The sequence below is a fragment of the Stenella coeruleoalba genome (assembly GCF_951394435.1).
Source record: "Stenella coeruleoalba genome assembly, chromosome: 1".
NCBI classification, from domain to species: Eukaryota; Metazoa; Chordata; class Mammalia; order Artiodactyla; family Delphinidae; genus Stenella; species Stenella coeruleoalba.
Genome location: NC_137169.1, coordinates 120336199 through 120361785, shown reverse-complemented (window position 1 = coordinate 120361785; position 25587 = coordinate 120336199). Strand labels below are relative to the sequence as shown.

Sequence of the window (25587 nt, the reverse complement as noted above, 5' to 3'; positions counted from 1 at the left end):
TCAAGATATAGGGGTTAAAAGAAAAAAAAAAACTTTATGGGAGTTCCTTGGTGGTTTAGTGGTTAGGATTCGGTGCTTTCACTGCCATGGCCTGGGTTCAGTCCCTGGTCGGGTAACTGAGATCCCACAAGCCACCGGTGCTACCAAAAAAAAAGGATATAGGGGTAAATATCAAAATAATCAGCTAAAAGAGGTAAAAGTGGTTGCTCTTTGAAATGAAGGAAATAGGGAGTGGGGGTAAGCATAAGACCATCGCTTATCTTTAAAACTGACTCTTTAAAATAAATGAGTGTTTTACTTTGGTTATTTATTTTTTTTAACTATTTTGTATTGGAGTATAGTTGATTAACAACATTATGTTACTTTCAGGCGTACAGCAAAGTGTTTCAGTTATACGTATACACGTATCTGTTCTTTAAAATGTTTTCCAGTGACAACTCTCATTGGATGATCACCAACTTGTAGACTATTAAAATAGTTACTACCTGATATTTTAAACTTAGATAAAAATCTAATCTATTCACAACTTTAGGCAAACAAAAATTCTTTATGAATCTAAATAAGTAGGCAGCCACAGTTGAAAAAGTAGAAATTTTCTGTCTATTGAAACAATTTTGAATCAATCAGTACATTTTGGACTTTGATAGCTAATAATGAATTTAAGGTGACTAAAGTGTATTTTCACATATTTCAGTGAACAAACCAATCAATAGTAATAAACCAAACTGAAAGGAAGCCTTGCTATTTCATCTACTCTTTGTTCTGTAATAAAGCGATGGGAAGCACAGGCTCAAAATGTAAAAGAATAAAATGAAATGAAAAAATTAAAATAATTAAAACCTCAAAAAAATTTGTAGGGTTTTTGAGGAATACAAAGAAATATAAATATATTTGAATCAGAATTAGGTGTAGATTTCGTATCTTGAGCAGATCTGATCAGAGGCATTATTTGGAGAATACTGGTGTTACCTACAAAGCTGTCCTATTGTGGTGGGGCCTTTGACAAAAGATGCTTTCATAAAGGTACCAAGCTGTTTGATTTAGGTGGTCACTAGACTTATGAGTGTGCTCTAAATGTCAGTAAGTCTTTTTTCGTTGTGTCACTTTAATAATGTAGACCAATGAAAGAACACTTCAGTAAATGAGAAAGATTTAAAGTACTATATGTAATTGGATTCTTGTAACAAAATTATTTATTTGAGAACATTTATTAAGTACAAATTATTGTAAAGTATGAAGTATTTCTTTAGCTTACAGTGCAACAGGATAAAGCTTTTAGAGTAATTTATAAACTGTTTGACAACTCTAATTCAGAACGCAGTAATACCAGGTCATGGGCAAAAAATGTGTTTCATAGTAGACGTCTTTTATTTTTGTCAACTCTGATATCTCCATTTCTTTTCTTTCTTTTTCTTTTTTAGAGGAGGATCTCCCTTTATTTTTTAAAATTAATTAATTAATTTATTTATTTTTGGCTGCCTTGGGTCTTCATTGCTGTGTGCGGGCTTTCTCTAGTTGCTGCGAGCAGGGGCTACTCTTAGTTGTGGTGCGCGTGCTTCTCATTGCGGTGGCTTCTCTTGTTGCAGAGCACGGGCTCTAGGCGTGTGGGCTTCAGTAGTTGTGGCACGTGGGCTCAGTAGTTGTGGCTCGTGGGCTCTAGAGCGCAGTCTCGGTGGTTGTGGCGCACGGGCTTAGTTGCCCTGCGGCATGTGGGATCTTCCCGGACCAGGGCTCGAACCCATGTCCCCTGCATTGGCAGGCGGATTCTTAACCACTGCGCCACCAGGGAAGTCCAGTATCTCCATTTCTTGTTATGGGGTGAGGTTCTGGTGAATAAATATCAGCAAAAAGAGTTTCTTTGCAACTTCATGAGGTTAAAAAACCATTAGGTTAATTTATATTATCCCTAGAAAAGATTTATCTAGTCTTAATCCAGTGTGCTAGAAGATCAGGTTAATGTTCATTGTATTATCTTATGTTTCTATTCTCTAGCCTTCTGACTTTTTTTTTCCCCCTTGTTTTTTATTCAGTCATGGTTAAATGCCAAGTAGCTGTGTTATAGTCCTTCTGAGGTGGGAAAGATATTTTTTGTTTCTTTGGTTAATAATAATGATAAAGAATAAAGCATCAATGTTTCTGTCCATTTTGTCTTTTAAAATGTTATTTCTGTAACATCTTGTAGAATTTGACTTAATTTCCTTTTATGATCTCATACCAGTAGTTCATTCTAAATCTCTGTCTTGGGACTTCCCTGGTGGTCCAGTGGTTAAGACTCCAAGCTCCCACTGCAGGGCACATGGGTTAGATCCCTGATCAGGGAACTATGATCCTACATGCCGCCTGGTGCGGCCAAACAAACAAAAATATCCCTCTTTTTTCCCCCTATATATGTCATGTTTTATCTTTTTATCTACCTAGAACAGTACCTGTCACTTAGACACCCAATTCACACACACATTTTATTATAGTCAGAACTTTACCATTTTATTTTAGTCAGAACTTTACCATTTTATTTGTAATAGTGGAGTTAAATTGAATTTTATATCTCTTTGATAAAGGAGTAACACCAATTTTCCTTTTAGAATTCAGCATACTTAATATACTAAGGGAAAGATTCCTACCTGCCAATTCTCTTTAATGCAGCTTTTAGAAATAATACATGTACTGTACTATTTGCTAGTAAAGGAAGTATACTAAGATAATATAAGAAACAGATAATGTAAATAGAGTAAAGGTAATTTTTGGTGTATCTATTGCTAGTCCATTCATAGGTGATTAAAGATAGTAAATATTAAATATAAATACATTAACACTATTCTTCTTCAAAAGCTTACTGTTACTCTATTGTCATATTAATTGAAAAGCCTCAAAAAAATTTAGTCGTAGCTTTTTTGGCTCTCCTGATCTTCCTACCCTGTGCATGTGTTGCCATTTTTCTATACTATAATTGTTACTTGATTATGTGCCCTCACTAAATTGCTTTTTAGAGGGCAAGGATCATGTTTATCTTTTTATTTACCTAGAATGGTGCCTGTTAACTTAGGCAGCCAATAACTGAATGAATGAATGCCCACCTTCTATGGTGAATATGAGAATGGCACTACAATTAATCACCTGAGAGCAGAATTTTAAAATTGTGCTTAGACTCTACCTAAGGCAATCACCCACAGCTAATGGTCTGAAAATCATCTCAGTTTTGATTATGACTTTGTGTTTATAAAGTCCTTTATGGGTATTTAATTAATGATGCTTACAATATTGCTGTTTTATTTTTAGAATATTGTGTCTACCTTTTACTGTCAGCAGGTGTGGGAGCATACCAGTTAACCATGACCATAATCAAAGGCAGCATGTAACTTTCTTGTAAGCTTCTTTCATTGGTTCAGCTGTGATAAAACATCCTTTGTTTCTTTTGTGTAATGCATAATTAATTTTTATTGTGTTACTATGTTGTTTACAGTGGAAAAGAAGAAGGAAACAATAACGGAGTCAGCTGGTAGACAACAAAAAAAGAAAATAGGTAAGATGAGTTATTGGTATACAAAATATTGAAGTTTCTTGGAAGAAATAAATTCTTAGATAATGAAAATGTAATAAAGTATTTAGTAGTGGTAACTTATGTTTGTATAGTTTTATGGTCTACAAAGCACTTGCATATGTTATCTTACTTGATTCTCTCTCTTGTTTTTGCTCTTAGGTTTGAAATTTCAGTTTAGTGAAATGGTGTTGACAGTCATGGCTTTTGAACTTGGCTGAAGGTTCTTGGCATAGTTTGTAAAAGGGTATTGTTTTTCTTATCTGAGATGATTATTTCCAGTTAAGTCTGAGTTACTTGTATTTATTGTTGCCATAACTTCCTTACTGAGAATTGACTGGTGATGGAGATCTACCAAGATGTAGGAAATTTTCTGCTGAGTAATTTTACCTAGTCTGCAAAATAATTATATGTTTTTGGTTTTCCAGTGTAATTTAGAATTTAATACAGAATGTAGTTCAGTTCCAAAAAGACAATTTATAAGTGACTGCCTGTGATTTGTATTTATACTTTATGATGCTTCCTGATTCTACAGTCAGAACAAAATGGTTGTGAAATTGTGTATTTGGCTCAGAAACTATGTCTCTGTGCCTAGGTCACTGCTGTTAAATCCTGGGAGATTACTCTACCAGGCTAGACTATACAAGTGTTCTGTTCTGGTTAAAGCTTTTCAGTTTAGTGTAGGAGTATCAGATGTGCTCTAAATGGCCTTTTCATTTAGTTCCATGGCAAGATGCTACTGTACATCTGCTCTGTATGTGTCAGTCACTCTGGTGGGCATTGGAGAAACAAAGTAGGAAAAAATTCTGTCTTTTAAGACAGGGGTCCCGAACCCCTGGACCACGGACCATTATGGGGCCACACAGCAGGAGTTGAGTGGTGGGTGGGTGAGGGAGCGAAGCTTCATCTGCCGCTCCCCATAACTCCTCATCGTATGCACTACCACCTGAACCATCCCCACACACACAAACCCGCCCTCCTCGTCTGTGGAAAAATTGTCTTCCACGAGACGGGTCCCTGGTGCCAAAAAGGTTGGGGACTGCTGTTTTAAGAGGTCTAAAGAGGAAAAACAGATCAATGCAGTGTAATACTTACTTTTTAGAGAGATATTCTGAGTGTCATAAAAGTAAAGAAGAAAGGATATCCAAACCAATCTAGAGGATCAGGTTTTCTTTAAGAGATAATGCTTAAGCTGAATCTTGAAGCTTTAGTGTGCGTTAACTAAGTAAAAATATAAATAAATAAAATACTGGTCAGTTGAGTTCTTACCATCTGCAACACCCTGAAGTAAGCACTTGACATTTAATTCTCTTAACAATGGTATGTGGTAGTGAACAGTGTTACCTCAATTTTAGAGATGAGAAAATTGAGGTTTAAGTAACTTGCTCTTGGTCATTCAGTGGTATGATGGATTAAGTCAGTGGTAGAGAAGGGGTTTGAACCTAGTCATTCATAACTTTAAGAATCTGCAGCTTTTTAAAATAAGTTTATTTATTTATTTATGTTTGGCTGCTGTGGGTCTTCGCTGCTGCGCATGGGCTTTCTCTAGTTGCAGCGAGCAGGGACTACCCTTCTTTGCAGTGCGCGGGCTGCTCACTGCGGTGGCTTCTCTTGTTGTGGAGCACAGCTCTAGGCACGCGGGCTCAGTGGCTTGCAGACTCTAGAGCACAGGCTCAGTAGTTGTGGCACACGGGCTTAGTTGCTCCACAGCATCTGGGATCTTCCCAGACCAGGGCTCGAACCCGTGTCCCCTGCATTGGCAGGCAGATTCTTAACCACTGCGCCACCAAGGAAGTCCCAAGAATCTGCATTTGTAAGCCTTGTATATTCTCGGTAGAAGGATAGGCATATACAAAAGCATAGAGGGATCAAATAGCAAGGTATATACCTGGAACTATAAATAGTTTAGTATAACAACTAAAAAAGAAGGTATGTGTAAAGTACAAGCAGACAAGTCTAGAGAAATAAGTAGGGCCTAAACTAAGGTAAGGAGGTTAACGTATGCAGAAGTCTTCCCGTAACCATTAAGGGATTTAAACAGATTTGAAATCAGATTTTAAGGAAGACAACTCTGGCAATAGTTTGGAGGATAAATCAGAGAGGGGATTATTCTGGAGGCAGGGAAGTTATGAGGCTTTTTAAGTATCCTAGGCATGCAAATGGCAAGAACCTGAACCTAGGCATTGACAATGGGAATGGTGCAGATTCAATGGATATAGAGGAAGTAGATGTAACAGGACTTGAAGGCCTTTTTTTTTTTTCTTAGTTTTATTTATTTATTTGGCTGCATTGGGTCTTCATTGCTGCACACAGGCTTTCTCTAGCTGTGGCGAGCGGGAGCTACTCTTCATTGCAGTGCGTGGCCTTCTCATTGCTTTGGCTTCTCTTCGTTGTGGAGCACAGGCTCTAGTTGCGGGGGCTTCAGTAGTTGTGGCACGTAGGCTCAGTAGTTGTGGCTCATGGGCTCTAGAGCACAGGCTCAGTAGTTGTGGCACATGGGCCTAGTTGCTCCATAGCATGTGGGATCATCCCGGACCAGGGATTGAACCCGAGTCCCCTGCATTGGCAGGCGGATTCTTAACCACTGTGCCACCAGGGAAGTCCCAGGACTTGCAGACTTTTTAGATGTAGGGTATGTAGAGACGAATGAGTCTGGGAAACAGCCCAGATTTCTGATTAGGAGAGGAAATATCAGAGAAGTTGCAGATTGGGATGAGGAAGAGGAGGGGATGATTTCAGGTTTGAACATGTTAGATTTGCAGTGTCTGTGTGACAATAGGGCGGAAATACTTGGTACACTATTGTATGTATGGTTTGGAGCTGGCAGATAAAGGCTACAAATAGAATTTAGAATCATATGATTATAAATTATAATTGAGTCCACAAAGTAAATGAAATCACACAGGGAGACCATATAAAGTAAGAAAAGCAAAGAGCTAAGGATGGAGAGAGTCTTGAGACATAGAAATTTAAGGGGTAGAAGAAGAAGTGGAGCTTGAAAAGGTATTGCCAGAGAAGTTGGAAAGGAGTTGTGTCACGGAAGTTGAGGGGAGAGTTTCAGAAGACAGGAAGGATTAGAGGTTGGGTATTAAATATCTAAAAGGCAAAACAGAGATAATTAGTGATTTAGGAAGAATAATTTCAGTGGCATGATAAGGGATAGAAGCCAGATTGTATAAATTAGGGAGATAATGCATGGTGAGGAAGTAAAGACATTGAACATGGGTAATTCTTTGGAGTAGCTTTGCTATAAAGGATAGGCAAGATATAAAAATGGAAGGCACATTACCCACTACTCTTAAAATTGACAGCACAAACTATCTATACTCAAATTATTTTACCATGGAATGCTACCTTAAATTGTTTGCTCACCAAAATGTCATCAGAAGGTAAAAGAAATAATATTTATGAAGAGTTGCTTGTCAAAATCTAATAGGAGTTACAAGACATAATATTAGTTAGGAGTTGCTTGAAGGACAAACATCCTATCCATTCTGTAGATTTATAAATTTTACTCCTAAATTAAACCAGACTATCAGAAATCTATAAACCTAAACTTGTATATAGTTTTGGACTTTATAAAATTGCTTCTACTCTATTTCTCCTTGACATTTGCACTATTAGACATGTCATGAAAAACTCAGCCAGATAAAATTTACTGTAGTTGCTATGGACTATTTTTGAGAACATTATCTACAACATTGCACGATACCCCTTTGACGAGAAATTATGGAAACTTTCTAGTAGTTTTCAGTGTCAAGACAAGCAATGATTCTCATAAATAATTGATTTATTTTTTATCTTATTGACCCTGTGCTTGAACTGATGGTTTTTCCCTCCACTTTGAGACTGGCTGCTAATAAGCATAGAGTCAGATTTGCTGTTCATCTCCAGCAACTTTATAAGACCAGTTAAATGTATTTTTGTATACTGATCCTATCTACAATTTTGTTATTATGCAACCCTTACTTTCCCTTTGCTCAGATTCCCCACTTGGGTTTCTTTAAAATAAAATATATATATATATATGACTTCCCTGGTGGCACAGAGGTTAAGAATCCACCTGCCAATGCAGGGGACACGGGTACAAGCCCTGATCCAGGAAGATCCCACATGCTGCAGAGCAGCTAAGCCTGTGCGCCACAACTACTGAGCCTGTGCTCTAGAGCCCGCGAGCCACAGCCACTGAAGCCCGCGTACGTAGAGCCCGTGCTCCACAAGAGAAGCCACCGCAATGAGAAGCCCGTGCACCGCAACAAAGAGTAGCCCCCGCTCGCCAAAACTAGAGAAAGCCCGCAAGCAGCAACGAAAACCCAATGCAGCCAAAAATAAATAAATTTATTTTTTAAAAAGCAAACATATATATACAGTAATGGGGAGACTATAAAGAATGATATAGCTGCATTGAAAGAAGGGAGTTTTTAGTAAGAGGGATGTGGTCAGCAATATTCAGTGTTTTAGAGAAGGAAAATGTCATTGATATCACTAGGTGAAGCTCTTAGAGATAATGGTCTTGGATAGAGACATTAACTTGAAACTGAGGTGTCGGAAGATTTTATGTTTCCCATTCTTAATTTCAGGAGCAGATGTTTTGGTTATTTTACGTTTCCGTCTCATAAAAGAGAAACTACTTTTGATGTATGAATTTTATTTAGATCTTTCGGCTGCAGTCAAGTTACCTCAAGTAATGAGGAATTTAAAGATATATGTGATCCAGAACTCAGGAAAAGCTGAACTAATTGGTTACAGGAAGGCAGGAACTGTGTTAAAGCAATTCCTGCAGGCAGAGCAAGCCCTGGGATAAAGCCAGACATTGGGCTCCACTATTAATTTTTAGTACTTCTCTCTCTTCTGTTGTTCAACTTCCCCACTTTCTCTGCAGTGCTTCCCTAGCATTTAATTTTTGCCTGTGTCTAACTTTGGCTTGTCTCCTGTGGTTCTTTCTATATCGGTATTACTCATAATGTGCTCTCTAGACCACCTATATCAGTGTTGCTTGAGATACTTGTTACAAATGAAGGGTTCTGAGTCTTACTCCCAGGCTTTACTGAATCAGCATTTCTGGACATGGGACACAGGAGCCTGCTTTTTTAACAAGCTTCCCAGATAATTTTTAGACGAACTAAAGTTCAAGAGCCAGTTCTACATTACTATTTTGCTGTTTCTGCTCCCACAGTTAAATGATTTACTTTCCCAATATTTTCTGGTTTAAGTTCCTGCAAGAAGGAATCCAACTAGCTCAGCTCATCTTTTTATGCCGTAGGTCATGGGTAAGCCTATGGATTGGCCTCCTTTTTGGTCAGTAGTGGCAGGGCAGGGGATGTTAGGAATCTTCATAAGGTTGAACCTCAACAGAGACTATGATGAGAGGGAGATATTCCCCAGAAGGTGGCCAGAGAAGGGAGAGCAGGCATTCTGAAGCTTTGCTGAATGGGGTGTGTATCTCCTTTCTTGGTGACTTGGAAATACGGGAGGACATTTTTGAAATTTATTTGGGGCCCTGAATTAATATATTTATTCTAGATGTTTATGCTATTTGGATTTTCTATAAAAGAAGGCTGTATCAGGCATTTCATTTAAATTTTGCTTCTCCCAATCTACATGAAATTTTAAAGGCATGTTATTAATTGGTCTTCCATTCAAGACAACTCAGAATATAGAAATGTCATGGCATACCTAACTCTTTTAATCTATAGAGAAGCATCTGCTATTTTGATCATCTCTTCCTTATTTGAAAATGTTTCCCATCTCCCAAACTGTCGGTTTGATCAGACTACTCAGTTGCCCCGTGAGTACTTTAATTGATTTATATTCTTTGACAGAAAAGTCACTGGTTATTTATTTTTTATTTTTTTAATTTTTTTGGCTGCATTGGATCTTTGTTGCTGTGCGTGGGCTTTCTCTAGTTGTGGCAAGCAGGGGCTACTCTTCGTTGCAGTGCGTGGGCTTCTCATTGCGGTGGCTTCTCCTGTTGTGGAGCATGGGTTCTAGGTGTGCAGGCTTCAGTAGTTGTGGCACATCTGCTCAGTAGTTGTGGCTTGCGGGCTTTAGAGCGCAGGCTCAGTAGTTGTGGCGCCCGGGATTCGTTGCTCCGCGTCATGTGGGATCTTCCTGGACCAGGGCTCAAATCCATGTCCCCTGCATTGGCAGGTAGAGTCTTAACCACTGTGCCACCAGGGAAGTCCCGTCACTGGTTATTGACTAAGGTAAACGATGATGTGTTCCTTTCTTAGTTAAATTATATTCTCTTATTGTACAGAGTCTAATGCTGTCAAATAAAAATGTGTGATAGATTGGCTTGAGTTTGTTCATTCTTTGGTCTGAATGGATGTCATCGTTGCTACTAGTGTATTCCAATAGCTACAAGAAATGTAGCTTCTTTTTAATTGGAGTATTCCCTTTTAGAATTTTAATGTTTCCTTTTGTCTATCATCTTGGATAATAAATCATCCTAGAATATAAATATATCTCCTTTATACTTCCAGTTTTTTCTCTCCATGAAATTTCCTCAAATTTCATAGAGGGTGTATTCCAAAAGTTCCGTAGTAAAAGGGTGTATAGAATTCCTTTCAAATGGAGGAATTGAGGTATGATTCTCCTCTGTATTAAATCCTGAGGTTCTGAATGGCATAAAGAATAGTTCACACAGGACAAGTGAACACTGAATGACATAGAATATTTATTTCCAGCACTCGGCTTGGAACCTTTAAATTTTAGATCTTCAGGGGAGGTGTAGAAGGATTTAGACATAGTTTTCTCCCTTCTTATGTCAACATAACAGTTGAAAGGTGGGTTGGGGAGTACAACCATCTTGGAAGTCTTGGGCTTCTAGATGTTGAGTTTTCTCAAAGGAGAAAACTAAGGGTGAGTGAACCTTAGGAGGAGGTTCACTAGCTATACTTTTTTTTTTTTTTGGCGGTATGCGGGCCTCTCACTGTTGTGGCCTCTCCCGTTGCGGAGCACAGACTCCGGACGCGCAGGCTCAGCGCCCATGGCTCACGGGCCTAGCCACTCCTCGGCATGTGGGATCTTCCTGGACCGGGGCACGAACCCATGTCCCTTGCATTGGCAGGTGGACTCTCAACTACTGCACCACCAGGGAAGCCCTAGCTATACTTCTTTTAAGTAACACACCACCAAGATTAAAATAACATTAGACTGAGACAGTGACCTCCCTACCTTATTGGGGCCAAGAAACAACTTTTTGAGAGGAGTTATGCTAGTTAACTGACAGCAGTTAAGGGCTAAGTTACACACAGAGCAATAGAGAACCAGTCAATCACTTTTACTTATTTCAGTATACTGTTAACTATTTGGGGTACTAGAAGTTAAGAGTTAACTAGCTAGCTTTTATTGCATCATCTCAGCCAAAACTGTTCTCATAATTACATGAAGCATTATGCTCAAATATTTGATTGCTGCTAATAAACAATATAAATCATCATTTCAAAATAAATTGTTTGCACTTATTTTTACTTACTAATGTGACTTTCCCAGAAATTATTCACTTGAGGAAACAAAGTTTCTTGATAAGGGAAAAGCAGGTTGTTTAAAAAAAGATACTTTTTTCAATACAGTTTATTAGAAGTTGGATTATTCTTATAAAACCATGTATTACATGGTGGTCATATTGACAGACCTGTCTTCATAAGCTTATGTAACCCATAATGTAATGTAAAAACTTTATTTTTAGGGACAATAGTTGGTTTTGTTTTTGTTCCTCTTTTGTATTGCTGGTAATTAAAAGCAAAATTGGTTAGGAAATAACATTTAAAATTTACTTAAATCATTGAGGCTTAAAGAAAAGTAGATTTGATTACAGTATGAGAGATAGAAACTCTAAAAGGATGTTTTAAGTACTTTTAAGGACTTGAATGTTTCATTTCTCATTGTGTCTAACAGAATATCCTTGTAAAACTTGAATCTTACATTTTAAAATAATGAGAATGAATAGAATAAATCTTTGCCTAGCAGTTTTGTTAGAGTCAGGGTTTGGTAGTCATAATGGAAGAGAGATAGAGAAGGAGTTTAATACTTTTCTAAGACCGGAAAGAAAATAAAGAGGGTAAAAGAGAACGTGGGTATTGAGAGAGAGAGAGAGAGAGAGAGATTAGGAGGATCTGAGATACAATTAACTGAGCTGGGAATGGAGAAAACTGAAAATGGAAAAACTTTAGATTAGGCATTGGGGTTACTGGGGAGAGGGGAGGTATAAAAACCTAACTGTGGCTTTTTGGAGATATTTACAAATTTATTGTTCGTAACTTGGGGAGTACCTGAAATTGCTTCCCTATTGGTAACATTTCTATTAGATCAGGTTTGCTGTTTCCCACATGGGCATTTCTGGATTTCTGAAAACTCTTTCATTGTCTAGGACTTTAAATGTTATAGTGCTTGTAGTGTTTATGCTTCTTGAGGCATCTTAGCATTTCCTACCAACTAAGCACATCAAGGTCATAAGAAACTTGTCTCTGTTTCTTTTATCCCCTCCAAAACCAGACGAATGTTAACTTATTTCTGAATTATTTGAAACCAACAAAACCTACTTTATTTGTATATGGTGGGCACCTAAAAACAATTTGAGTTGAAAAGTCTTCAGGAACCAAGCACAGTAGTGTTGGGATATATCATAAACCTGTACTGCTATATTCTTCTTGAGCCATGTATACATACAGTCTACCTTGACACTACATATGGTTAGAGCTTCTGTTTGGACATAATTGAAAAAAGTGGAAAAGAACTTCATAAAAACTGTGTCACTTTAGTGTCCTCTCAGCCTTTCAGGCTTTAAGTGCCTCTTCAGCCTACCAGCTTTATCAAAGACTCCTGTCCCAGAAAAGGGATTTTTGGTGTAGGGTATCTTCAGATCAGCTTTTATTATATTGCTGATTCATTAAGCAATATTGAGCATATACTACAATACTGAACAACTAACTACTTGCCAATTACTGAGGATACAAAGATGAAGAAGTCCTCGTTCTCTAGGAGCCTACCATCTAGTTGCATTGTTAAGTACATAAACAGATCATTATAACAAAATGTATAAACTCGGTGAGTATAATGATAGAGATGTGCTTGGAATATTCTGGAAGCATAAAGAAAGGACTTCTAATCCATTGTCTAAGACTGCATTGTCCAGTACAGCAGCCTGTAGCTACATTTGACTGTTCAGATTTTAAATTAATTAAAATTATTAATAAATGAAGTTGAAATTTTAGTTCCTCAATCATACTGGTCACATTTCATTGCTCAGTAGCTACATGTAGCTAGTGACTACTGTATTGACAGCACAGATGTAGGATATTTTCATAATTGTAGAAAGCTTTTTAGAATAGTATTGTTTAAGGAATCAAGATTGTCAAAAGGAGGTGACACAAGAGCTGAGGCTTAGAAGTTGAGTACAGGCTAGCCAGGAAAGGGTTTGATGGGGTAGGATAAAACAGTCTCGGTGGAAGTAGGGTAGCCAACCATCCCAATTTGTCTAGTCCGAGGAGTTTGTTGGGATGTGAGATTTTCAGAGCTAAAACTGGAACAGTCCAGGGAAAACTGGGACACTTGGTCACCCAAGGTAGAAGAGACTTTATGAACAAACACACTGAATCAAGAGAAAAGCATCATATATACAGGAACTTAAAGTTGTTTGGTATTGTAAGAACATAAAAATTAATGGGAGTGGTTGGAAATGTGGCTGCAGAAGTAAGCAGGGGCCAGATGCAGGACTTGCAGGTGATAGTGAAACATGATCTTGGGACTTCCCTGGCAGTTCAGTAGTTAAGGCTCCACGCTTCCACTGCAGGGGGTGCGTCCGATCCCTCATGGGGGAACTAAGATCCCACGTGCTGCGTGGCGTGGCCAAAAAAAAAGAAACATGATCTTGTAGGGATGAAAAGCCATGGAAGGATTTTAAGCTGGGGAGTATCAAGATTTTGTTCAGTTTTGCCTTTTAAGTAGATCTGACTGCATTTATGTGGAAGATGGATTTGAGGGAACAAGTTTGGAGGCAGATCTGTTAGGGGACTTGAAAGTAATATAGGTAAGAGATGTTAGAAATCCTAACTAAGGAAGTATAGTAAGGAGGAGGGGAAGAGGTAGATTTCATAAGTATTTATGAGGTATAATTAATAGGACTTGGTGTTTGATTGAAGATAGAGTAGGGAGTCAAGGATGTGCCAAGGTTTCTAGCATAGATGCTTTTCTATACCTTTCTTTTCATGTCTCAGTGGTAGTCCTTTTCCCCCTCCACTTGGTTTTACGCCTGTTTACCTTCTAGTCATCCCAATCTTCAAACACCCAATTTTGAACAGTCTTATTACATTTTAAGAGGGCTGCTCAGGTAGAAGAGCTCTAGCCCCCGAGATACACCTTAGTTCCACCCCATTTTGTTCATTTTCTTCCATATATCTTCATAATCCCCACTTTCTCCTGCCTGTATCCTTTCCTCCCAGGGAAAACAAACTGGATAGGAACGATTTAGGACAAGGAAGCATATATTCGTCTCACCATACATTGTTTGGAAACTACACTCCAGTCTGCGGTTCCTATAGGCCTGTTCTTCCTTCCTTTCCTTTAACTGCCTGAACTTGCAGCCCTCACACCAGTTTCATATATTCCGATTGTATATTTTTTATTTTAGAGGGTATTATATTTTAATTTCAAAATCTTCCTGTGAAGGTGAGGATTTGTGTGTGTTTTGTTCATTCATTTATCCCTAGTGCTCAGAAAAGTGCTCAGCATTTAGTAGGTAATCAATAAGTACTTGTTGAGTGAATTGATCCTGGTGATAAAAATGCATAATCAAAGAAAGCAGTAGCATAGTATATATAGAGATCATTGGGTTGGGAGTTGGGAAACTTGGATTCTCGTCCTGGCTTTGGCATAAAATACCTGTGTGGTCTCTGAGAAGTCACGTCTCCTTTGCTGGGCCTCAGTTTCTTCGTAAGTACAATAAAGTCCCTTACGTTGATGGAATACAGTAAATAAGGTCATTAATGTACAACTGAGACTTCTTTAGCGGTTTAGGTTCTGTGTATATAACAATTTTCTTGAAATATATGTCAAATTTCCTAGCTTTCCAAGTGACTTAACTATGAAACTATGCTTATTTTTAGATTGATTTGACTGTAATATGAAAGAACCTGAATCTTAAATTCATCTTAATTGGCTTTTAATTTTTAGACTCCATGCTCTCTTAAAGAAACTGAAAGAGGGGGAAGAAAATCATAACAGATGGGTAATTAATACTTGAAACCTAAGTACAGACATTATGGTTATACTTCCTTTTGATGTAATGTAAGAGTATATCTTAATGTACAGAGTCCAGACACTTAAAGTTTAAATTAAACTTTAAATATTTTTATTTATTTAATTTGAACTATTTTGGTGCCCTGCTGCATTTGAATTTTCTGTTAGTACAAAGTATACAGTATTCCATGTATTCAGCTTATTTTATTAAGTGATACTGAGACAGAAGTGCTATTATAGTCATCAGGCAATGACAGTTTAACATCTGCTTTGCGCTCAGCGCTGTGTATATTAACCAGTTCATTAATTCTTTGCAGAGCGTCAAGAAGAGAAACTGAAGAATAATAACAGAGATCTATCAATGGTAAGAGTCCTAAATATAACTTCATGATAAACCACATGTTTTTCAGCAAAAGACCCTGATTTTCATCAAGTACACTGCACTTACCTTTTCAGAAATTTATAGTTATGCAGGCTATAAATAATATCATGGTTGTTCCTGGACCAAATAGAAGTGAAAATATGCTACTGGACTGAAGCTTCGTGTTAGTAATATGAATAGCTTTTTTTTTAGGCTCTCTCGAAGTCATAATTTGTCCCTTTCACACAGTTTTTATTAGCTTCCCCCTTACGTTTTCAAATGAAGTAGCTTATTTTCTTTTTCTTCCTCATGTTATTGCTGAATCTTTGGCTTTATGGTGACCTGGTAATCCCAAATAGGAGTTGGAGCATCATAGATGGCCTTTATTGTGGCCTTTATTCTTTAAGAGGCCTTTTGATCTGAGGATCAGGCATATCATAAAGTGTAAGGAAAAGTGATTTTATTAGCCATTTACTCATTATTTATAAAGAGTAGAGTTCAAGCATGTCTTTCTGAGGTGTAGGTAGGCTAATTATATGGCTTGACTTATTTTTCTACTTAATTTCTGTATATTCAACACAGGACATCTAAACTGCGCAACAGTTGTCTTTTGCTTACCAAGAGACCTTTGCTGTATTATTTTATCTTCTGTTTCTTGAAATTCTTATTAAGAAAGATCATAATTTAGAAGTGCATTTTTTTGAAAATAGCTTTTCTGTTGTTGCAATTATTACATGTTCATGAGACCAAATTTGGAAACTGCAGAAAGAAGAGATAAAAATTGCTGATAAACTGTTAATCTTATATCTTTATGATCTTTTATTTGTTTATACTTTTATGGCACATGTAATTAAGAAAGAAGTTAGCTGCAAGAAACAAAATGCTTAATAATGGCTTAAACATATAAAATTTTTTTCACTTGCTCAAGAGGTACAGAGGTTGGTAGTCCTGGGCTGCTGTGGCAGCACAGTAATGTCACTGAGGACTCAGGTTAACCTTCCTTAGCTTATGGTTGTTTGGTTGTTTGATGGTGCTTTACTGTCAGGCATTATGTTCTTCATTCCAGGCAAGAAGTATGGGCAAAAGGCCTAAAGGGATGCTAGCCAAGTTTGTCCCTTTTAAAAATTCTGGTTGGTACTTACATCTCATTGGCCAGAGTTGGGTCATATGACCACCCCAATACTATTCATCAGAAGCTGGCAAGGAGAAGAGGCCTTGGAGGTGGAGGGTGGGTTAGCCAATAAACAGCTTTTTGCCAAGGAGCATCTTTTAAAAATGATGTAAACCAAAACTTTTGGGGTGTGCTTTAGTGGTGGTTTTTCTCTAGTGTAAAATAACAATTCGTTGGTTTCCTTCCAGGTTCGAATGAAATCCATGTTTGCAATTGGCTTTTGTTTTACTGCCCTAATGGGAATGTTTAATTCTATGTGAGTAGCCTTTTATATGGTTTTATCTAAATATTGCTCTATGTGTGTGTATATGTGAACAATTAGCTTTTTTGGTAATATGTTGATATTTCAAATTTACAGAAGAGTTACAAGAATAGTACATTGATAACCAGATTCACAATTGTTAACATTTTGCCTCATTTGCTTTCCTTTTTTCTCTGTTTCTCCATATCATATATGTACTCATTCATACATTATTTGTATATTTTTTCTGAATTATTCAAGAGTTTGTTGTAGGCTTCATGCCCCTTTACCCATAACTACTAAAGTGTGTATTTCCTAAGAACATGGACATTCTCTTACTTGACCTCAATCCAGTTATCAAAATCAAGGGAAATTTAATTTTGATGGAATACAATTATATGATAACTTTTCACCCTCTTAATATTGAAGATATCTTATATGTAAGGCAAAGACTAAGGTTTTATGGGTCCTCTAAAAAGAATTTAATATGTCTCCTGGGTTTTTAAGTTCCTTACTAACAAACTTCTTCAAAATGAAGGTAGTCGTACAGAGATGTTTTGACTCTTAAAATAGAGTCTTAACAACTATAATCTTTTTTAATAATAAGGTAGGTTACTGTTGTCTAAACTAGCATATAGCAGGCCTGAGTAATTGTGGGACTGCTTTTGACAGAACCTGGGAAAATATCCAGAGATGACAAGCTGTCATTTCTTACCTTTCAGAGCTCTCCTGAACTATCCCACGCATTTTCCTCACCCACTCTTTTCCTTCCCTTTCTCCTACTCTTCCTCCCCTGCTTCATTTCTACCTGTCTGTCTCTCTCTCCTTGTACCCACACCCCGCCCCACCTCCAGTTGTTCTTCTCTTCCCACCTGTCAAGGGCCTACTTTGTGCCAGGCATTGTGCTAGGTATCAGAATATAACAAATAAGATGTGTTCCCTGCCCTCAGTAATATCAAAATTTTATAGAAAGAAAGGACAAACAAATCAATACATTGATGGATGTTACAATAGATGTGTGTGTGTGTGAAATATAGTAGGGGGGAAAAAGGGGAGTGGTTATTTTTACTTAGGTGAGGCACCAAAGGGAATGTCCAAAATGATTTTAATACAAAATTTCCACTTAACTAGTGATTACTAAAATCATAGACCTTTACTGCTGAAAAGGACCTTTGGAAGATTAAATAACTTGCCCAAGGTCTCTAGAAGTCTCATAATTTCTAACTTATAACTCTAAACTCAGTATCCTTTTTTCACTGCTATGCTTTCTCTCATTTCTTGGGTATATATCACCGTGGATTACCAGGCAAACCAAACACTGAAAGATTTTGTAGTTAACTAGTAAACTTCATTGGTACAACTCAAATATTCTTTAATTTGTCACATTCTGGACAGTATAGAGCTAGCTAAGTACTCATCTATATTTTAAAAATTTAATGCCTAACATCTTATTTTTCTCATACTTCTGATTTTTAAAATAATATTTTTATAGGTTAGTGGTGTGTGTATGTAGAGCTGTTCTTACTGGTCTTGGCTTTATTGTGTGATACCTACAATAAATTTGAATCACTGCTTTGCTTGAAGTTCAGCATTTGATTTTATTCCTTAGTCTTATGTACAGGTGGGTTCTATCGAAATAGGCTGATTAAGAAAGAACTGTGGGGAATATAGCCAATATTTTATAATAACTCTAAATGGAGTATAATCTTTAAAAACTGCGAATCACTATGTTATACACCAGGAACTTATCTAATATTGTAAAACTTACATATACCTGAATTTTTAAAAAAAGAAAAGGAAGAAAGAATGGTGGCCATTTCTACCAGTGGTAATGCTGCCTTATATTCATGTGGTTCCCTTTCTTAATGTTATTTGTGAACATATAGTGGTATGAACGGCTGCTCTATGGGAAGGGCATCTGATTCAAATATATTTTTCTCCCAATGCCATATTTTTCCCCTCAGGTGTAACCTTTTATTACATTTCTTTCTGTAATCATTGAAGTAATAAATTCTTACTGGAAAAATTCCAATAATATATAAATGTATAAAATGTAAAGATCACTCTGCCTTCCTCAAATGAGTACGTGTCCTTTCAAGATTTGTACTTCTTCTCTCCGTATACAAACATTTAGATATTTGTATGTATTAATTTTTATGCCCCAAAATGGTTGTTTTGTAACCTGCTGTAGTTACCTGTGATAATTTTTTAAATGCAGTATGTGTAACTCTTGCATAATCATTTTTAAAGGATTTTTTTTTAATTTTTTTAAAATTTATTTTTTTGGCTGCATTGGGTCTTCATTGCTGCATGCAGGCTAGGATTTTTCAAATTATTTATTTATTTGGTGGCACCAGGTCTTAGTTGTGGCTCATGGGCTCCTTGGTTGTGGCATGTGAACTCTTAGTTGCAGCATGCATATGGGATCTAGTTCCCTGACCAGGGATCAAACCCGGAACCCCTGCATTGGGAGGGCAGAGTCTTAACCACTGTGCCACCAGGGAAGTCCCATCTTGCATAATCATTTTTAATGTCTGTCAATATTCCATTGAATGGATGTACCCTAACTTATATAATCTTCTATTAATCTTCACACAGAATTTTCACAGGTAGTATGTACACCAGTGTATACTTATTTTTTCCTCAGGCATATCCTAGAAGTATTGCTTAGGTGAAATTTTTCTTTTTGACCTTGCCGCACAGCAGGCGGGATCTTAGTTTCTCCGACCAGGGATCGAACCCGCGACCCCGTGCAGTGGAAGCGCGGAGTCTTAACCACTGGACTGTCAGGAATTCCCGTAGAAAGGTTTTTATTAATTTATATTTTTCGATTATTGCGCTCAGTACTTGTGAGTGGTTCTTTCTTCATATATTTGTCATCACTGGGAATTATGTATCTGTTTAATATTTGCAAATCTAATAGCTAAAAATAATATTTCTTTTAAAATTTGCATTTCTTGTGAGATGTAGCATCTTTTCATATACTTATTATGTTTATCTATTTCTAAATTTCTAGTTCATGTTCTTTCCCTTATTTTCTTTTTATAAGACTTTTTTATTTATTGAGACTATTAAGCTCTCTTTTTGAGATATATGGGCAATGTTAATTTTTATGTCAAATCTGTTACTCTTTTCTGTTATATAAGTAGTGCCTTTCTCATTACCAGATTATATAAATTTGTTTCTACTTTTTATTTTTTATATTTAAATTTTGTTTCATCTGTAATTTTTTTTGGTGGTTAGTTTCCAACTTTACCAAGTACTTCCTATTGTTAATACCAGGTAGGGAACAAATAATATATTTTCCCTGATGATTTGAAATGACTAGTTTATGATATATCAGGTAGCTTCCCAAAGCTTATGTAGTAGATCTTTTTTTTTTTTTTTTTTTTTTTTTTTTGCTGTACGCGGTCCTCTCGCTGTTGTGTCCTCTCCCGTTGCGGAGCACAGGCTCCTGATGCGCAGGCTCAGAGGCCATGACTCACAGGCCCAGCCGCTCCGCGGCATGTGGGATCTTAACGGACTGGGGCACGAACCCGTGTCCCCTGCATCGGCAGGCGGACTCTCAACCACTGCGCCACCAGGGAAGCCCTATGTAGTAGATCTTAACCAGGAGTGCGCATCAGAACCAAAGTTTAAAAAGAAAAAGATTTTCTTATACTAGTAATACACAAGTACTTCTAAAAAATTCAAACAGTATAATGTAGAATAAAAAGTGAAAGTGAAACCAAATGAGTTGAAAACTTATGTCCACACAGAAACCTGCACACAGATGTTTATTGCAGCTTGATAATTGCCAAAACTTGGAAGCAACCAAGATGTTCTTCAGTTGGTAAATGGATAAACTGTGGAACATCCAGACAGTGGAGTGTTATTCATTCCTAAAAAGAAATGGGCTATTGGCCATGCAAAGACTTGGAGAAACCTTAAATGCATATTACTAAGTGAAAGAAATCAACCTGAAAAGGCTACGTACTATATGATTACAACTATATGACATTCTAGAAAAGGCAAGGCTCTGGAGACAGTAAAAAGGTCGGTGGTTGCCAGGCATTAGGTGTGAGGGAGGGATGAATAAGCAGAGCACAGAGGATTTTTTAGTGTAAAACTATTCTGTGTGATACTTAATGGTGATACATATTGCTATACATTTATTAAAACCCAAGAGTGAACCCTAATGTAAACTGTGGACTTTGGGTGATGATGAGGTACCATTGCAGGTTCATCAGTTGGCAATTATGAATAATGCTTCCATAAACATCTGTGTGCAGGTTTTTTTGTGAACATGTTTTTAACTCCTTTGGATAGATACCAAGGAGCATGGTTGCTGAATGGTATTCATGTTTTTTTTCTGGTCTTTGTGCTCAGACCAGAAATTTAAATATATATATATGTATGTGTATATATATATATATATATATATGTATATATATTTCTTATGTCTAGGACTGTGAGCACCTAGAAGTTAAAGAATGTATCTCTATTTTTATAAGCTGGTATGTGACATTAAAAGTCTAGTACATTTTTTTTTTGGTGAGCAAATTCCAAGTTTTATTTCACATATATTGAAAAGCAGACATTTCAGATCTGATGTTCAGAATATCCAATCTATAAGATTCAATGCTATCTTCATATCCTCAGATAAAACGTCATTGTTCATGTGACATGACAGTCCAGACAATAGCTGGGATTGAAACTGAATGCACCCCTTTCTTTTTCTTTTCATTAAAAATATTAGCAAATAATAATTTAATCATAATTTAATCATATTTGTATGTATGGATTTTAAATTTAAATGGGAAAAAAGGAAAAAAAGTATAGAAAAAAAAGCTCACCATCCCTTAGCAGTTCTAAACAAAAGTAATGTGGGTGTCAGTTATTACAGTCTAGTACATATTTTGATTGTATTGAACAATCACTATTCATTTTTTGCATAATTTCTCTTAGTTTCACCTTGATCATCTGTTTATTATAGAATGGAATACGTTATCTCTAATATCCATTTTAGTCTTACAATTGTTGATAAGAAAAAAGCCTCAAGTTAGACTAAGATGGGAAGGACTTGAGCTCCAGATTGCCAGAGTAGCAACAAGAGGCACCAAATTCAGCTATTTATTTGTCTTTGACTTCTCTTCTGGATCATTTCCATAAAGCTGAAACATTAAATCTTAGAAGTGATCTTAAAAGTCATTTTAACACATTACTTCTGTGTCAATACGGAAATCTCTCCAATAATACCTCTAGCAGATAATTTTCCATTATTTTTAATCATTTTCAACGATGAGGAGCTTGATGTTTTCTGAGATAATATAGTTTTACCGAGTAGTATTTAGGGTTTGAAAGTGGTTCCTTTTACTGGACCAAAATATGCCTGCTTGTTCTGTTCATGAGCAGTGAGTGGTCCTGCCCTCTGGAACTGCAGAGAGTAAGTTCACTTAAAGAAATAATCTACCTATAAGCTATCTCTCTCTTTGCACCTTTTTCTTTCTCTCCCTAACTCTTTTCATTATTAGGCTACAGACTAGTAATGGTGTCTATTCTTAGCTATTCCTATGGAAAGCCTCTAATCTCCTGGAAAAATTAATTTGAAGGGGTTTTTTCCTTCATATTTGTGGCTGGTTTAAGGTCTCATTTGTACTAAATGTTCAGTTTCACATAAATGAATAACTCACTTATAGGACATGAAAGGTTTTCTCTCTCCTTTTTCTTTTAAAGCTTTTCTCCAGCTTTACTGAGATATATAATGACATATAGAACATTGTGTACATTTAAGGTGTACAGAGTGATAATTTGATACACATACATATTGCAAAATGATTACCACAATAAGGTCAGTTAGCAAATCCTTCATCTCACATAAATATCATTTTGTTGTGTTGGCGGTGAGAACAATTAAGACTTACTCTCTTAGCTTTCAAGCATATAATACAGTATTAAATATAATTACTATGCTGTACATTAGAAGCCCAGAGCTTATTCATCTTAAAACTGGAAGTTTGTACCCTTTGACCAGCATCTCCCCATTTCCCTCAACCCGCATCCTCTGGCAACCACCAATCTAATTTTGTTTCCATGAGTTCAGCTGTTTTAGATTCCACATATAAGTGATGTCATACAGTATTTGTCTTTCTCTGTCAGACTTGTATACAGTATATATATCACATTTTCTTTATCCGTTCATCTGTCGGTGGACACTTAGGTTGTTTCCGTATCTTGGTTATTATGAATAATACTACAATGACATGGGAGTACAGATCTCTTTGAGACAGTAGTTTATTTCAATTCCTTTGGCTAAATAGCTAGAAATGGGATTTCTGGATCATATGGTAGTTCTACTTTTAATTTTTTGAGGAATATCCATATTGTTTTTCATAGTAGCTGCACCAATTTACATTCCCAGCAATAGTGCCCAGGGGTTCCCTTTTCTCCACATCCTTGCCAGCATTTGTTATCTCTTGTCCTTTTGATAATAGTCATTCTAACAGGCATGAGGTGAAATCTCATTGTGGTTTTGATTTGTATTTCCCTGATGGTTAATAATGTTGACCACCTTTTCATGTACTTCTTGGCCATTTGTATGTCTTGTTTGGAAAAATATCTATTCAGATCCTCTGCCCACTTTTTAATTGGATTATTTGGTGTTTTTTGTTTTGCTATTGAGTTGTACAAATTCCTTATATATTTTGGATGTTAACCCCTTATCAGATATATAGTCTGCAAATATTTTCTCCCATTTCATAGTTTGCCTTTTCATTTTGTTTCTTTTGCTGTGCAGAAGCTTTTTAGTTTGATGTAGTCACGTTTGTTGATTTTTGTTGCTTGTGCTTTTGGTGTCATATCCAAAAAAATCATTGCCAAGACCAATGTCAAGGAGCTTTTTTCCCTATGTTTTCTTCTAGAAGTTTTACAGTTTCAGGTATCATGTTTAAGTCCTTAATCCATTCTGAGTTAATTTTTGTGAGTAGTGTATGATAGGGGTCCAGTGTAATTCTTTTGCATGTGAATATCCAGTTTACCCAGCACCATTTATTGAAGAGACTGTCCTTTTCCCCACTGAGCATTTCTGGCTCTTGTCAGATATTAGTTGACTGGGTTTATTTCTGGGCTCTCTATTCTATTCTATTGGTCTGCATGTCTCTTTTTGTGCCAGTAATATATTAGTTTGATTACTATAGCTTTGTAACATAGTTTGAAATCAGGAAGTTTGATGCCTCCAGCTTTCTCAAGATTGCCTTGCCTATTCAAGATCTTTTGTGGTTCCATATGAGTTTTAGTATGGATGTTTCTATTTTTGTGAAAAGTAGAGTTTTGATTAGAGATTGTATTGGGTCTATAGATGACTTTGTTGTTGTTGTTTTTAATAAATCTATTTATTTTATTTATTTATTTTTGGCTGCATTGGGTCTTCGTTCCTGCGCACGGGCTTCCTCCAGTTGCAAGGAGCGGGGGCTACTCTTCGTTGCGATGCACGGGCTTCTCATTGTGGTGGCTTCTCTTGTTGCGGAGCACAGGCTTTAGGCATGCGGGCCTCAGTAGTTGTGGCACGCAGGCTCAGTAGTTGTGGCTCGTTGGCTCTAGAGCGTAGGCTCAGTAGTTGTGGCACACGGGCTTAGTTGCTCCATGGCATGTGGGATCTTCCCGGACCAGGGCTTGTACCTGTGTCCCCTGCATTGGCAGGTGGATTCTTAACCATTGTGCCACCAGGGAAGCCCTGTAGATGACTTTGGATAGTATGGACATTTTAACAGTATTAACTCTTCCAGTCTATAAACATGGATATCTTTCCATATATTTGTGTCTTCTTCAGTTCCTTTATCAATGTCTTATAGTTTTCAGTGTATGTATCTTTCACCTCCTTGATTAAATTTATTCCTAAGTATTTTATTGTTTTTGATGTAGATGGGATTGTTTTATTCTTTTTTTCATATAGTTCATTGTTGGTGTATAGAAATGCAACTGATTTTTGTATGTTGATTTCCATCCTGAAACTTTGCTGAATTCATTTATTAGTTGTAAAAGATTTTCTTTTTGGTTACAATTTCAAGTCAAAAATGTCAAGGAATAAAATGACTGTATAAGATGAATTTGTTGGGTGTGTATGTTAGCAACAAGAGGGGTAAACATTTTGGGCTATATTTATTTCAGCCCTACTCCTCACAGTTTAACTCTACAGATGGAAAGTAGAGTGGCATATGTAGAACAGTATACTGCATATAGCATATAACCAGGAAATATTGGAACAACTGTGTATAATACTTCCTGTGAGTGAATGGGAATACCTCCTCCTGGAAAAGTTATTACAATACTTCGTTTTGCTTTTGTGAGGTTAGTAGATAAGAATAACTACTTCAAGCAGATCTTTAAATATTTTCATCATATCCAAGTAACAACAGTTCATGATAGAACCCTTACCCTGTGCAAACTATATACTAGGAAAGCAGTTGGGCATAGTAAGTGGACAATCATACATATGTACAGAATATGTCAAATTCATTCTATTTATATTCTTTGGAGTTCAGCTGTATAAGAAGCTCTTTATAACCACAATAGTTAATATGGATAATTAGGTATTTTTTTCCCCAGCGAAAAAGATGGTAATACTACCTCTCTTTTCCCTCTCCCTCTATAGAAACATTCTAAATACCAAATGTTTTTCTAAGAGGGAATGTTCTAGATATTTTAACTGGAGTTAAAGACTTTATTTGGATAAAGTAACTGATGCTGTCATATATTTTTCTAATATTATGAAGTATCACTGTCCTTAATCACATTAATTTATAATTCTCAATATTGTCTGACTGTACAGCTTATTCATAGAAAAGTGTAAAAGAAGTTTATATCCCCAGCATCTCAAAATAAACACTGATACATATTTTCTTCTAGTTTTTTTCTAAGATTTTCTCTTTTCAAAACATTTTTCTATTTTAGAAAAAGTAAAAAGAATTACTTTCAAACATTAGAAGTATGTTAAAAGTTATCTCAGAGTATTATGTATGCCATTTTTCATTCACCACTATGTATATTCCATGAATTTCTCT

The 25587-nt window shown here is 36.6% G+C and overlaps 1 protein-coding gene across 1 annotated transcript in view; it reads left to right on the top strand.

The window, feature by feature from the left end:
- TMCO1 (transmembrane and coiled-coil domains 1) overlaps positions 1 to 25587 on the top strand; it is a 51368-nt gene that overhangs the window by 6495 nt on the left and 19286 nt on the right. Inside the window, exons 3-5 of the mRNA XM_079921686.1 lie at positions 3461 to 3520; positions 15094 to 15140; positions 16497 to 16564. Of these exons, the coding sequence (XP_079777812.1) occupies positions 3461 to 3520; positions 15094 to 15140; positions 16497 to 16564 (175 nt within the window). The remainder of the gene's footprint in view (positions 1 to 3460; positions 3521 to 15093; positions 15141 to 16496; positions 16565 to 25587) is intronic.